Source organism: Scyliorhinus canicula, chromosome 3 (assembly GCF_902713615.1).
Source record: "Scyliorhinus canicula chromosome 3, sScyCan1.1, whole genome shotgun sequence".
In the NCBI taxonomy this organism is placed as follows: Eukaryota; Metazoa; Chordata; class Chondrichthyes; order Carcharhiniformes; family Scyliorhinidae; genus Scyliorhinus; species Scyliorhinus canicula.
The window spans coordinates 7,761,700-7,776,364 of NC_052148.1; the positions used below are offsets into that span (position 1 = coordinate 7,761,700).

General features: G+C 48.7%; 1 protein-coding gene across 4 annotated transcripts in view; it reads right to left on the reverse strand.

Moving 5' to 3' along the window:
* Positions 1 to 14,665, reverse strand: part of LOC119963793 (disintegrin and metalloproteinase domain-containing protein 12-like) — a 701,497-nt gene that overhangs the window by 658,217 nt on the left and 28,615 nt on the right. For all 4 annotated transcript variants that reach the window (XM_038793080.1, XM_038793079.1, XM_038793078.1 and 1 more), the window contains exons 2-3: positions 11,035 to 11,144; positions 2,789 to 2,865 (exon numbers count right to left, since the gene is read on the reverse strand). In XM_038793080.1, the coding sequence (XP_038649008.1) occupies positions 2,789 to 2,865; positions 11,035 to 11,144 (187 nt within the window). The remainder of the gene's footprint in view (positions 1 to 2,788; positions 2,866 to 11,034; positions 11,145 to 14,665) is intronic.

A 14,665-nucleotide genomic window follows, 5' to 3' on the forward strand; every position in this document is an offset into this window, starting at 1 on the left:
TGTGCAAACGCCACACAGACAGTGACCTGGGGCCGGGATCGAACCTGGGACCTCACGCCGTGAGGCAGCAGGGCTAACCCACTGCGCCACCGTGCTTCCCTCAGAGTCAATGCTGAGGACTCCCAGGGCAACTCCCTCCCGACTGTATCCCACTGTGCTGCCCGGGCAACTCCCTCCCGACTGTATCCCACTGTGCTGCCCGGGTAACTCCTTCCCAACTGTATCCCACTGTGCTGCCCGGGCAGCTCCTTCCCGACTGTATCCCACTGTGCTGCCCAGGCAGCTCCTTCCCGACTGTATCCCACTGTGCTGCCCGGGCAGCTCCTTCCCGACTGTATCCCACTGTGCTGCCCGGGTAACTCCCTCCCGACTGTATCCCACTGTGCTGCCACCTCTGCTGGGTCTGTCCTGCCGGTGAGACAGGATATACCCAGGAATGGTGATAGTGGTTTCTGGGACATTGTCTGTAAGGTATGATTCTGTGAGTGTGACTATGTCAGGCTGCAGCTTGACCAGTCTGTCAGACAGCCCTCCCAACTCTGACACAAGCCCCCTGATGTTGGTCACAGGGTTTTATAGACCAGACCGGGCTGGCTTTTCCGTTGTTGTTTGCGGTGCCTCAGTCGATGCCAGGTGATCAGCCCAATTCAATTCCTTTTCATAGACCTTACAGCAGTTTTGATGCAGCTGAGTGGTTTGTTCAGCCACTTCAGAGGGCATTTCAGGGGGTATTTCAGAGTCACCCACATTGCTGTGGGTCTGGAGTCACATGTAGGCCAGACCAGGTAAGGACGGCAGATTTCCTTCCCTAAAGGACATTAGTGAACCAGATGGGTTTTTACCACAATTGGCAATGGTTTCATGGTCACCTTTATAGCCACTAATTTGTTTCTTAAATTCCAGATTTATTCAGTGAAATTAAATTGTGCCGGCGACCTTGGTGGGATTTGAACCCATGTCCCCAGGGCCCCTGGGCCTCTGGCTTTCTTATCCAATGATATTATCATTAAACCACCACCTCCCACTCGCAAACCTGCCAAGAGCTCCAGGTTTCTGACTTCAGCTGTACAATGTCCTCCCCCTCCGCATCCTTAGAGGTGAACACAATCTCCTGAACTTCACCAGGTTTCAAGGTCGCCCCACTTTGTTGTGTGAGACTGTGTCGAGTGCAGCTCTGTCATTCTGGAGGCCCTCGCTGGATGGTACTCTCGAGTACCCTCGTAAAGGTCTAGGGGCTGGAAATTCATTTCCAGAAGGAGAATTATTCAGGTGTAGCCATGCAGGCACTGTATCATTGCCTTAGTCTCCATAGTATGCTTCCCACTATTCCCAGGGTTTTGAGTCATGCAAGAGGCTCAAACAGGTACGGCAGTTGTGAATGCTGAAGGGTAAATAATTCTGGGTGTTTCGTGGAAATAGGCACACAATGAAAGGTGACTTTCATTTTCATATAGACTGACACAACCAGGGGCTGGTTTAGCTCACTGGGCTAAATCGCTGGCTTTTAAAGCAGGCCAGCAGCACGGTTCGATTCCCATACCAGCCTCCCCGGACAGGCGCCGGAATGTGGCGACTAGGGGCTTTTCGCAGTAACTTCATTGAAGCCTACTCGTGACAATAAGCGATTTTCATTTTTTCATTCGATCTAGCCTGAACAATTTCAAAAACAAGTTTGTAGAGGCGCAGTGGGTTAGCACTGTTGCCTCATGGCGCCGAGGTCCCAGGTTCGATCCCGGCTCTGGGTCACTGTCCGTGTGGAGTTTGCACGTTCTCCCCTGTGTCTGCGTGGGTTTCGCCCCCACAACCCAAAGATGTGCAGGGTAGGTTGATTGGCCACACTAAATTGCCCCTTAATTGGAAAAAATGAATTGGGCACTCTAAATTTATTTAAAAAAACAAGTTTGTAGAATGTTGTCATCAAAGTTCCTTTGAGGAATACGTGGTGGAACCAACTAGAAGTTGCAATATTTTGATTGATTACTGTGCAATCAAGCAGAGTTAATTAATATGAGGTCAATGATCCACTGGGAAAGAGTGATCATAATACAATTGAATCCCAGGTCAAGTTTGAAAATGATGTACTCCGATTGCAAACAAGAATCTTAAACTTAAACAAAACCAATTAGATAGGAATAAAGGGGGAAGTAGCCGAGCATATTTGCTAAATAGGCTAAAGGGCAAGGAGGTTCTGAATGGTGGGAAACATACAAGGAAACAATTCAAAAAATACATTGCACCTAAAAACAAATGTAGACAGAGAATTACCATCTGTACTTCACTCAGGAAGTTAAGGATAATATAAGAAAAGACGTAAAATGTTGCAATAAAACAGAACAGTATCAAGTCTCAGGACTTAAAGTATTTCACAAACTGGCAAAGGGACACCAAAAAAGTGTGACCTGGAAGCTCCTTCCAGGAAGATGGTACAAGCAGATTCAATGGTGACATTTAAAATGAATTGGACAAATGCTTGAAGGGTAACATTTCCAGGGGTGTGAGGAATAAGCAGGAGAGTGGGGATGATGGACGAACTCTATAAATTAACCAGCACAGGTACAAGGGCTGAATGGCATAATCCTGTGCATTATGATTCGGTGACACTGTAAGGCCAGCATGCATTTTAAACAGGTACAGAGCCAAACACCATCTACACTGTTCTATTGTTCAGCTTCTGTACAAGATACCTTTCCATTCAATAGGAAACAGAAACTACAGAATGGAATCCATCCACAAGGCACAGTGAAAATGCATGCCGTGTCCTTTGTCACACAAAGCCAGGTTTACTTACATCTTTCTGCTGAGGTCCAATATTAAATCCTCTCCCTCCAGCTCCAGTAAAATGCTGATGTGGTTTGGATAATTTCTCTGCATAGGGCACAAACAATTACTCACTATTAGACATGATTCACAATATATATGCATGATTTAGATGAGGGAACTGATTCTCCTATCTCCAAATTTGCAGATGACACAAAGTTGGGTGGAGGATGAGCTGTGAGGAGGATGCAGAGATGCAGTGTGATTTGGACAAGTTGAGTGAGTGGGCAAATGAATGGCAGATGCAGTTTAATTTGAATAAATTTGAGGTTATCCACTTTTGTAGCAAAAACAGGAAGGCAGATTATTATCCGAATGGCCATAAATTGAGAGAGGGCAGTGTGCAACGAGACCTGGGTGTACTCGAAGACCAGTCACTGAAGCTAAGCATGCAGGTGCAGCAGGAGGTAAAGAAGGCTCATGGTATCTTGGTCTTTATTGCGAGATGTGGAGATGCCGGCGTTGGACTGGGGTGGGCTCAGTAAGAAGTCTTACAACACCAGGTTAAAGTCCAACAGGTTTGTTTCAAACACTAGCTTTCGGATCACTGCTCCTTCCTCAGGTGAATGTGAGAGGATTTGAGTATAGGAGCAGGGTTGTCTTACTGCAATTATACAGGGCCTTGGTGAGGCCACACCTGGAGTATTGTGTGCAGTTTTGATCGCCTTATGTGAGGAAGGATGTTCTTGCTCTCGAGGGAGTGCAGCGAAGGTTTACCAGACAGATTCCTACGATGGTGAACTGGCGTATGAGGAGAGAGTGAGTCAATTAGGATTATTACCTGGAGTTCAGAAGAATGAGAGGGGATCGAATGGGAACCTAGAAAATTCCTAGAGGATTTCTACAACAGGACATTGACAGGATGCAGAGCTGGGCTGAGAAGTGGCAGATGGAGTTAAATCTTGATAATTGTGAAATGATTCATTTTGGAAGGTCGAATTTGAATGCTGAATACAGGGTTAAAGGCAGGATTCTTGGAAGTGTGGAGGAACAGAGGGATCTTGGGGTCCACATACATAGATCCCTCAAAGTTGCCACCCAGGTTGATAGGGTTGTTAAGAAGGCTTATGGTGTGTTGGCTTTCATTAACAGGGGGATTGAGTTTAAGAGCCGCAAGGCTTTGCTGCAGCTTTATAAAACTCTAGTTCGACCAAACTTGGAATATTGTGTCCAGTTCTGGTTGCCTCATTATAGGAAGGATGTCGATGCTTTGGAGAGGGCGCAGAGGAGATTTACGAGGATGCTGCCTGGACTGGAGGGCATGTCTTATGAAGAAAGGTTGAGGGAGCTAGGGCTTTTCTCACTGGAGCGAAAAAGGCAGAGAGATGACATGATAGAGGTGTACAAGGTGATGAGAGGATGGATAGAGTGGATAGCCAGAGACTTTTCCCCAGGGTGGAAATGGCTGTCACGAGGGGACATAATTTTAAGGTGATTGGAGGAAGGTATAGGGGAGATGTCAGAGGTCGGTTCTTTACACAGAGAGTGGTGGGTGTGGTGAATGCACTGCCAGCAGAGGTGGTGGAGTCAGAGTCATTCGGGACATTTAAGCGACTCTTAGAAAGACACATGGACAGCAGTAAATTGAAGGGGTGTAGGTTAGGTTGATCTTAGATTGGGATAAATGGTCGGCACAACATCGTGGGCTGAAGGGCCTGTAGTGTGCTGTCCTGTTCTATGTTCTATGAATAGACTGGGTGGATGCAGGAAGGATGTTCCTGATGTGGGTGTGTCCAGAGACACGGGTCACAGGATACGCAGTAGACCATTTAGGACTGAAGTGAGGAGAAATTTCTTCACCCAGAGAGTGGTGAGTTGTGACATTCACTGCCACAGAAAGTAGTTGAGGCCAAACATTGTATGTTTTCAAGAAGCAATTAGATATAGAACTTGAGGCAAGGGGATCAATAGATACTGGGGGGAAAGCAGGATCACGGTATTGAGTTGGATGATCAGCCATGATCATAATGAATGGCAGAACAGGCTCGAAGGGCTGAATGGCCTCAGGCTCCTATTTTCTATATATCTACAATTTATTTGCTGAAGGACACATATTCCTCACAAGGCAGTGATTTCTTCGGAGAGTAAATGTCCATGTGCACGTGTGGATCCCCCACCTTCAGGACATTAACAAACTCCACACAAGTACCAGGTGTCTCCTGTACTAACCACACAAATGATCGGATAGGTCGGTGCAGAATGGGGCCCATTCAGTTTGCACCAACTCTTTCTAATGGCAGTCCATTGAGTCCCCTATAACCTGGACTGGCTAAATCCCTCTTTCCAGGCCCAGAACAGTGTGTTTGAAATAACACTCAGTTCCTTCAACCACTGAGCTCTCTGGTCAAGGGCAATTAGCGATGGGCCTTGCCAGCGATGTCCATCCTCTCATCCTGTAAGTGAATCAAATATACCCATCTTTCCAGCAATCATTTTTCACTTATTTATCCGATTCCTTTTCCAAAGCCACTAAAGAATTTGTTTCCGCCATCAATTTGGATTGTGTCTCCCAAACCTTAACGATTCGTTAGTGACCCCAGGGCAACATGAATCAGCCACATAAATATGACAGCACTGATCACAATCTCTTCAGCACGGTTTCTCTTGCTGTTTTACACTCTCTCACTCTCATTCGCTCTCTTGCTTGGTCAAGGCATTGTCCAGCCTTGTCCCATAACTCCCAGAGCCTCCAGGCAGCTCCCCCCCCCCCCAGAATGGTCATCACAACTGGTGTTCTAGCGAGCGCCACGGCACACCGCCGGGTGGGGGGGATACGTTGTGGGCGGACGCTATGATGTGGAGCCTTTTAATTATATTACAATTTATTCAAATTTATGGAAATTTGGTTCATGCCCTCGCTGAGCGTGAACCTGATTACGTCACGGATGGGGGGGGGGGGGGGGGGGGTGGACAGGGAAGATCTCAAACTGAGATCTCGCCGGCGTAAATCCCATTTTTGGCACTTCGCAAGATTTAGCGGCTGTAACAGGTTTACAGCCAATGGGGTCGTAGATTCTGCCCGCAGTATTAATATAGCAGGTCCATTTCTGTTTCTGCTCAATGGGAACCCTCAGAATGTTGACAGTGGCGAATTCAGCGATGGCAATGTCACTGAATGTCAGGAGAAGATGGTTAGATCCTTTCTTGTTGGAGGTTGTCATTACCTGGCCCTTGCGTGGACTATAGGACTCTGGACTCTGGGGCCATCCAAGCCTTCCTCACAATTCATTAATTTGGTGGCTGATGTGATCCTGGTCTCAATTCCAGTCTGTTGAATGTCCCCCATCGCCGTTGACTCCTTGTTCATTAAACTAACTCAGCCTTGAATAAATTCAATGACCCATCCTCCACTGCCTTCTGCGGAGAATTCCACAGACTAACAATTCTCTGGGAGAAAACGTGTGGCGTGTGTCACTTGTCAGCCCCAAGCCTGGATATTGTCCAGGTCTTGCTGCATTTGGACACGGACTGCTTCATTATCTGAGGGGCCGCGAATGGTGCTGAACATTGTCATCCCGCAAACATCCCCACTTCTGACCTTTTGGATGGAAGGAAGGCCATTGATGAAGCAACTTGGATGGAGGACACCATCCTATGGTGGGCTGAGATATGGCAAATGGAGTTCAATACAGAAAAGTGTGAGGTGTTGCATTTTGGAAAGTCAAATCAAGGTAGGACTTTCATGTCGAATAGTAGGACCTTAGGGAGTATCGTGGAACAGAGGGACCTTGGAGTTCAGCTGCACGGTTCTCTAAAGGTGGCAGTGAAGAAGGCTGTTGGCATGCTGGCCTTCATCAGACAGGGCACTGAGTATAGAAGCTGGGAAATTATGTTGCAGTTGGGCAAGACGTTGGTGAGGCTGCACTTGGAGTATTGTGTTCAGTTTTGATTGCCTTGCTGTAGGAAAGATGTTATTAAACTGGAGAGAGTGCGGATGAGATTTACAAGGATGTTCATAGAATCATGGAATCCCCACAGCAGGCCATTCGGCCCACCGAGCCTGCACCGGCCCTTGGAAAGAGAACCCTACTTAGGCCCACACTTCCACCCTATCCCCGTAACCCAGTAACCCCACCTCACCTTTTGGACACTGAGGGGCAATTTAACATGGCCAATCCATCAAATCTGCATCATATCTTTGGGCTGTGGGAGAAAACCGGAGCACCCGGAGGAAATCCACGCAGACACTGGGAGAACATGCAAACTCTACACAGTCACCTGAGGCTGGAATTGAACCCGGGTCCCTGGAGCTGTGAGGCAGCAGTGCTAACCACTGTGCCACTGTTCCGCCAGTAATTCAAGGGATTGAGTTATAGGGAGAGATTGAACAGGCTAGCTGAGCTTTTAAGTGACTGCTTAGAGACAGTGGACTGGTCCATATTTAAGAACTCAGCGACCAACTTAAATGAGTATGCCACCACCGTCACAGACTTCATTCGCAAATGTGTGGACGACTGCAGCCACAGAAAGCAGTACATACGTTCCCAACCGGAAACCATGGCTCAATCGCGAGATTGACTCCCTACTGAAGGACAGGCCTGAGGCGTTCAAGTCAGGCAACCCTGACCTGCACAAGAGATTCAGGTGCGACCTCTGCAAAGCCAACTGAGATGCCAAGAGAGAATATCAGACCAAGCTACAGTTATAGACTAGCGTTACAGACTCTCAGCAGTTTGGCAAGGCCTAAACAACATAACGGGTTACAAAGCGAAGCTGAGCAGTAACTCTGGCAGCAGTGAACCCCTCCCCAATGAACTTAATTCTCTGATTGGTTCAAGCAGGAAACCAACAATCTGCTGTCGAGTGCCCCAGCAGCCCGTAACACACCCATACCCACCATCACAGCTTCCAAAGTCAGATCGACCTTCCTGAAAGTGAACCCTTGGTGGGAAGCACGGTGGCGCAGCAGAAGCGTGCTGGGCCCATAACCCAGAGGTCGATGGATCCAAAAGTGAAACCTCGGAAGGCGACGGGCCCGGACGGGATCCCTGGTTGTGCACTCAGAGCCTGCGCGGACCAGCTGGCAGAGGTATTCACAGACATCTTTAACCTGTCCCTACTCCACTCCGAGGTCCCCACCTGCTTCAAGAAGACTAGCATCATACCGGTACCAAAGAAGAACCAGGCAATGTGCCTGAATGACTACCGCCTAGTGGCCCTGACGTCAGTCGTAATGAAGTGCTTCGAGAGGCTGATCATGAAGCGCATCAACTCCATACTCCCGGAATGCCTTGATCCACTGCAATTCGCATACCGTCGCAACCGGTCCACATCAGACTCTATCCCCCTGGCCCTGTACTCATCCCTAGAGCATCTCGAAAACAAGGACTCCTACACCAGACTCCTATTTATTGACTACAGCTCCGCCTTCAACACCATAATCCCAGCCAAGCTCATATTAAAACTCCAAAACCTAAGACTTGGCTCCTCACTCTGCAACTGGATCCGCGATTTTCTGACCAACAGACCACAATCAGTAAGAATAAACAACAACACCTCCTCCACAATAGTCCTCAATACTGAGGACCCGCAAGGCTACGTACTTGGCCCCTCCTCTACTCCCTGTACACACATGACTGCATGGCAAAATTTGGTTCGAACTCCATCTACAAGTTTGCTGACGATATGAACATAGTGGGCCGGATCTCGAATAACAACGAGTCGGAATACAGGAGGGAGATAGAGAACCTGGTGGAGTGGTGTAACGACAACAATCTCACCCTCAATGCCAGCAAAACTAAAGAGCTGGTCATTGACTTCAGAAAGCAAAGTACTGTACACACCCCTGTCAGCATCAACGGGGCCGAGGTGGAGATGGTTAGCAGTTTCAAATTCCTTTGGGTATACATCACCAAAAATCTGTCCTGGTCCACCCACGTCGACGCTATCACCAAGAAAGCACAACAGCGCCTATACTTCCTCAGGAAACTAAGGAAATTCAGCATGTCCACACTAACCCTTACCAACATTTACAGATGCACCTATAGAAAGCGTCCTATCGGGCTGCATCACAGCCTGGTATGGCAACTGCTCGGCCCAGGACCACAAGGAACTTCAGAGAGTCGTGAATACCGCCCAGTCCATCACACAAACCTGCCTCCCATCCATTGATTCCATCGACACCTCCCGCTGCCTGGGCGAAGCGGGCAGCATGATCAAAGACCCCTCCCACCCGGCTTACTCACTCTTCCAACTTCTTCCATCGGGCAGGAGATACAAAAGTCTGAGAACACGCACGAACAGACTCAAAAACAGCTTCTTCCCCGCTGTTACCAGGCTCCTAAATCACCCTTTTAGGGACTGACCTGAGCCGGTGGGTTACATAGTTGCACTGTGTACCTTGTGTTGCCCTATTATGTATTTTCTTTTATTCCCTTTTCTTCCCATGTACTTAATGATCTGTTGAGCTGCTCAGAGAAAATACTTTTCACTGTACCTCAGTACACTTGACAATAACCAAATCCAATCCAATCCAATTTAGCCTTTTTGGTCACTAAAGGTAATTAAGCATGGCCAATCCACCTAACCTGCACATCTTTGGACTGTGGGAGGAAACCGGAGCACCCGGAGGAAACCCACGCAGACACGGGGAGGATGTGCAGACTCCGCACAGACAGTGACCCAAGCCGGAATCGAACCTGGGACTCCGGAGCTGTGAAGCAACTGTGCTAACCACTATGTTACCGTGCTGCCCTTATGTGGAATTTGATAAAGGGGATAACAGTAGCAGTTCACATGCATTCTCTCAATTGTGCCATAAACTGCAGATTCCATCACACAGTTTGTACATTTGGTTACTGATCATTTAGATCAATTGGAGACAGTATCGCCTCTAAGATAAAGCCCTGGGTATCTGACAGTATGACACACTCCCTTGGTATCACTCCACTCTATTCACTACCTTCCACCTTTCAACCCATTCTCAGCAGTTTTTCCAATTTTGCAATTGGCAATTCTCTCTGGATTATTAGTATAATGTTATGAAAACAATGTTACACGCGAGATGGGTTGAAATGATTTTGATCAGTGCAGCGTTCAGGGGTGGAGCAGCAGGCTGGGTTGGGTTGCTGTGATCAGTCTGTTGGTGTCAGGTAAAGAGCTGAAACGGCAGCACTCCAGGAAGACAAGTCGCCAGGCCCGGATGGGATGCAGCCTCGATTGCTGAGAGAGGTAAGGGAGCATATTGCGGAGCCGGTGTCAGTAATTTTCCAGGCCTCTCTGAACACAAGGCCCCAAGGGGATTGGAGGATTGTAAATGTGACTCTGTTGTTTAAGAACGGGGCAAAGGATAACCCAGGAAACTACAGACCTGTCAGCTTGACATCAATAGTGGGAAACCTGGTGGAGGCCGTAATACGGGATGGGATCAATATACACAGAGAAAAACAAGTTAATACTAGACAGTCAACATGGCTTTGTCAAGGGCAGGTCCTGTCTGACAAATTTAATTGAGTTGTTTGATGAGGTGGCACAGTGGATGAAGGTAGTGTCGTGGATGTTGCATATTTGGACTTTCAGAAAGTATTTGATACAGTGCCACATGGCAGGTTGATTGGAAAATGAGGAGAGGCAGTGGCCTAGTGGTATTATTACTGGACTAATAAACCAGAGACCCAGAGTAATGCTCTGAGGTCCCAGGTTCAAAGCTTGCCACAGCAGGTGGTGAATTGAATTCAATAAAAATCTGGAATTATAAATGTCGAATGATGACCGTGAAACCATTGTCTATTGTGGTAAATGCCCATCTGGTTCACCCCTTAGTGAAGGAAATCTGGCATCCTTACCTGGTCTGGCCTACATGTGACCCACAGCAATATTAACCCTTAACTGCCCCCTCAAGGACAATTAGGGGTTAGCAATAAATGCTGGCACAGCCTGCAACACCCACATCCCCTGAACAAATTTTTTAAAATTGGAAATGTTTGTGATTGATGGATCCTTGAGATAGGAATCAGAGGACAGGTATTGATGGGCAGGAATTTCCGGTCACTAACCCCAGAGGGTTGAGGTTAGGAATGCGCTGGCTGGGAGAGCGGTGGAGGTGGATCCCTTTGGAGGTTTCAAAGGAGAGCTGGATGTATATTTGAAAGAGAATAATTTAGAGAGCTACGGGGATAGGGCTGAGGAATGGGACAAGCTGTTTCGGGAGCTGGTGCTGACACGATGGGCCGAATGGCCTCCTTCTGTGCTGTAAAATTCTAGCTTTCTATTAATTACCTGTGGCAGTAGGAGTACGCTCCATTTCCGTTTTCCTGATAAAACATGTGGGAATACAAACTTGTAATCTATCAGTTCTTCAAGTAGTCCCTCCTGGAGCAATCGATAATCTGTGAAGTACAAAGGAAGATTTAGTGGCATTTTAATAAAGGTCAGGCAGAGTGTTTGTATTATCTGACATGCTGCATTGTTAAAGTTGACAATACTGTAGTGTCTCAGCACCAGCAGGCTCCAGGTTTGGGGGAGGCTTCAACACTGGCAGCCCTCGGTGTCAGAGTGACCAAACATTGCATTGCCCAACACCAGGAGACCACAGCTGGGACCTAACTTCATACTTCGACCCCACAATGGGATCCTTCAGCATTAATCACCGCAGCACAAGTCACTCCTACCACTGAGATCCACAACTCAATGGCACAGTGTTATTCAGGGGCTTGAGGTTCAAGTCCCACTTGATGTATCAGCACAGAATCTAGAACAGAGCAGTACTGAGGGCGTGCTGCACTGCTGGAGGAGATATCCTTCAGAAAACCAGAAGATGTCGGAGCAGAAATGGGCCACTCAGCCCATCGAGTCTACTCCTCCATTCAATGAGATCCTGGTTCATATGATAATCCTCAACTCCCCTTTCCCTCCTTATCTCCCTAACCTTTGATTAAGGGACAGCACGGTAGCACAGTGGTTAGCACTGATACTTCATGGTGCCAGGGTCCCAGGTTCGATTCCCGGCTCGGGTCACTGTCTGTGCGGAGTCTGCACGTTCTCCCCGTGTGTGCGTGGGTTTCCTCCGGGTGCGTGGGTTCCTCCCACAGTCCAAAGATGTGCGGGTTTGGTTGATTGGCCAGGATAAATTGCCCTTCGTTTCCTTGGGTTACGGGGATAGGGCGGATACGTGAGCTTGAGTAGGGTGCCCTTTCCAAGGGCTGGTGTAGACTGGATAGTCCGAATGGCCTCCTGCTGCACAGTAAATTCTATGATCCCTGATTAAAAATTTGCCTATCTCAGCCTTGAACATATTTAATGACCCAACGTCAACAGCTCTCTGGGGTAAAGAATTCCACAGATTCACTACCCCCTGAGAGAAGAAATTCCTCCTCATCTCTGCCTTTAATGGGTGACTCCTCATTCTGAGATTGTGTCTTCTGGTCCTAGACTCTCCCACAAGAGGAAACATCCTCTCAGCATCGACCCTGTCAAACCCCCTGAGAATCCGATATGTCTCGATGAGGCCACCTCTCATTCTCCTAAACTCCACTGAGTACAGGCCCAACCTACTCAACCTCTCCTCATAAGGAAATCCCTCCATACCCGGGATCGACCTAGTGAACCTACTCTGGACTGCCTCTAAAGCCTCTATCAATTCCCTTGGACAAGGGCCCAAAACTGTTCACAGGATTCCAGGTGTGGTCCAACTGCTGCCTTGCATAGTATTAGCAGGACTTCCCTATGTTTATACTCCATTCCCTTTGAAATAAAGGGCAACATTCCCAATTACCGGCTGAATTTGCATGTTCACTTTTTGTGAGTTACGCACTCGGACCTCAAATCCCTCGGTGCTGGAACTTTCTGCCATCTCTCTCCATTTAATAAAGTCCTTCCCCCTCTGTCCTGTCAGGTGTTTCCTTAAAGATATCATGGCACTATTTTGCAGAAGTTGGGATTGGCGTCCGCTTCGATATTCATTAATGATCTGGATACAGTGGATAATTTCCTTGAAATTCAGAAAAGTCACATAGAATAATAATAGTAATCGCTTATTGTCACGAGTAGGCTTCAATGAAGTTACTATGAAAAGCCCCGAGTCACCACAATCCGGCACCTGTTTGGGGAGGCCGGTACGGGGATTGAACCTGCACTGCTCGCCTTGTTTGGCCAGACAAGCCAGCTGTTTAGCCCAGTGTGCTAAACCAGCCCATTTAGAATTCAGGAGGAGATCAGAAGACAGGAAAATGGGCAGATGCATGGCAGCTGAAATACTGAAAGGCTGAATTACCCACATTGATTCTTACCAATTTTTACAGCTATACCATAGAAAGCATCCTATCCGGCTGCATCACAGCCTGGTATGGCAACTGCTCGGCCCAAGACCGTAAGAAGCTACAGAGTCGTGAACACAGTCCAGTCCATCACAAGAACCTGCCTCCCATCCATTGACTCCATCTACACCTCCCGCTGCCGGGGGAAAGCGGGCAGCATAATCAAAGACCCCTCCCACCCGGCTTACTCACTTTTCCAACTTCTGCCATCGGGCAGGAGATACAGAAGTCCGAGAACACGCATGAACAGACTCAAAAACAGCTTCTTCCCCACTTTCAGTGACTCCTAAATGACCCTCTTATGGACTGAACTGATCTCTTCACGCATCTTCTCTACTGAGTAGTACTACACTCTGTATGTTTCACCCGATATTTGAATACAGTAATGCTGAATGGATATATTTCAGGCTGCAGGAAGTTTCCAGGGGTCGGTATTGGGACCCGTGATTTTCTTGATGTATATTAATGATGTAGATCTTGGTGTGTGGGGCAATTTAAAATTCTGTGGATGACACAAAACTTGGAAGCATTGTAAACTGTGAGGAGGAGAATGTAGAACTTCAAAAGGGCAGAGAAGTTGGCAGAGTGGGCAGAGAAGTTGGCAAAGTGGGCAGAGAAGTTGGCAGAGTGGGCAGAGAAGTTGGCAAAGTGGGCAGAGAAGTGGGCAGAGAAATTGGCAGAGAAGTTGGCAGAGTGGGCAGTGAAGTTGGCAGAGTGGGCAGAGAAGTTGGCAGATTGTGCAGAGAAGTTGGCAGAGTGGGCAGAGAAGTTGGCAGAGTGGGCAGAGAAGTTGGCAGAGTGGGCAGAGAAGTTGGCAGGGTGGGCAGAGAAGTTGGCAGGTGGGCAAAGAAGTTGGCAGAGTGGGCAGAGAAGTTGGCAGGGTGGGCAGAGAAGTTGGCAGAGTGGGCAGAGAAGTTGGCAAAGTGGGCAGAGAAGTTGGCAGAGTGGGCAGAGAAGTTGGCAGAGTGGGCAGAGAAGTGGGCCGAGAAGTTGGCAGAGTGGGCAGAGAAGTTGGCAGAGTGGGCAGAGAAGTCGGCAGAGTGGGCAAGGAAGTTGGCAGAGTGGGCAAGGAAGTTGGCAGAGTGGGCAGATAGGTAGCAGATGGTGTTCAATACGGGGAAGTGTTTGATAATGGGCAGGATTCTCCAACCCCTCCCCCGCCAGTTTTCGGGCGGGGGCGGCATTCACGCCGCGCCAGTTGGGGGCCGTTGGCAGCGGCCCCCCCGACAATTCTCCGGTCCCTGATGGGCCGAGCGGCCATCGGTTTCTGGCCAGTCCCGCCAGTGTGGATTAGATATGTTCCCACACGGCGGGACCTGGCAGGTAAGTCGGCTGGGGCGGTCCTCGGGGGTGGGGATGGGGGGCCTCGCGGGGGGGTCCGGACCCCCCACGGTGGCCTGGCCCACTGATCTGCGGGCGGGCCTGTACCGTGGGGGCACCTCTTCCTTCCGCGCCGGCCCCTGTCGGGCTCTGCCATGGCCAGCACGGGGAAGACACCCCCCCCAGCACATGCGCCAGAATACGCAGCGGTTCCGCGCATGCGCGGGATCACGCCGGCCCTTTGGCGAATGTACAAACTCGCACAGACCCTTCGC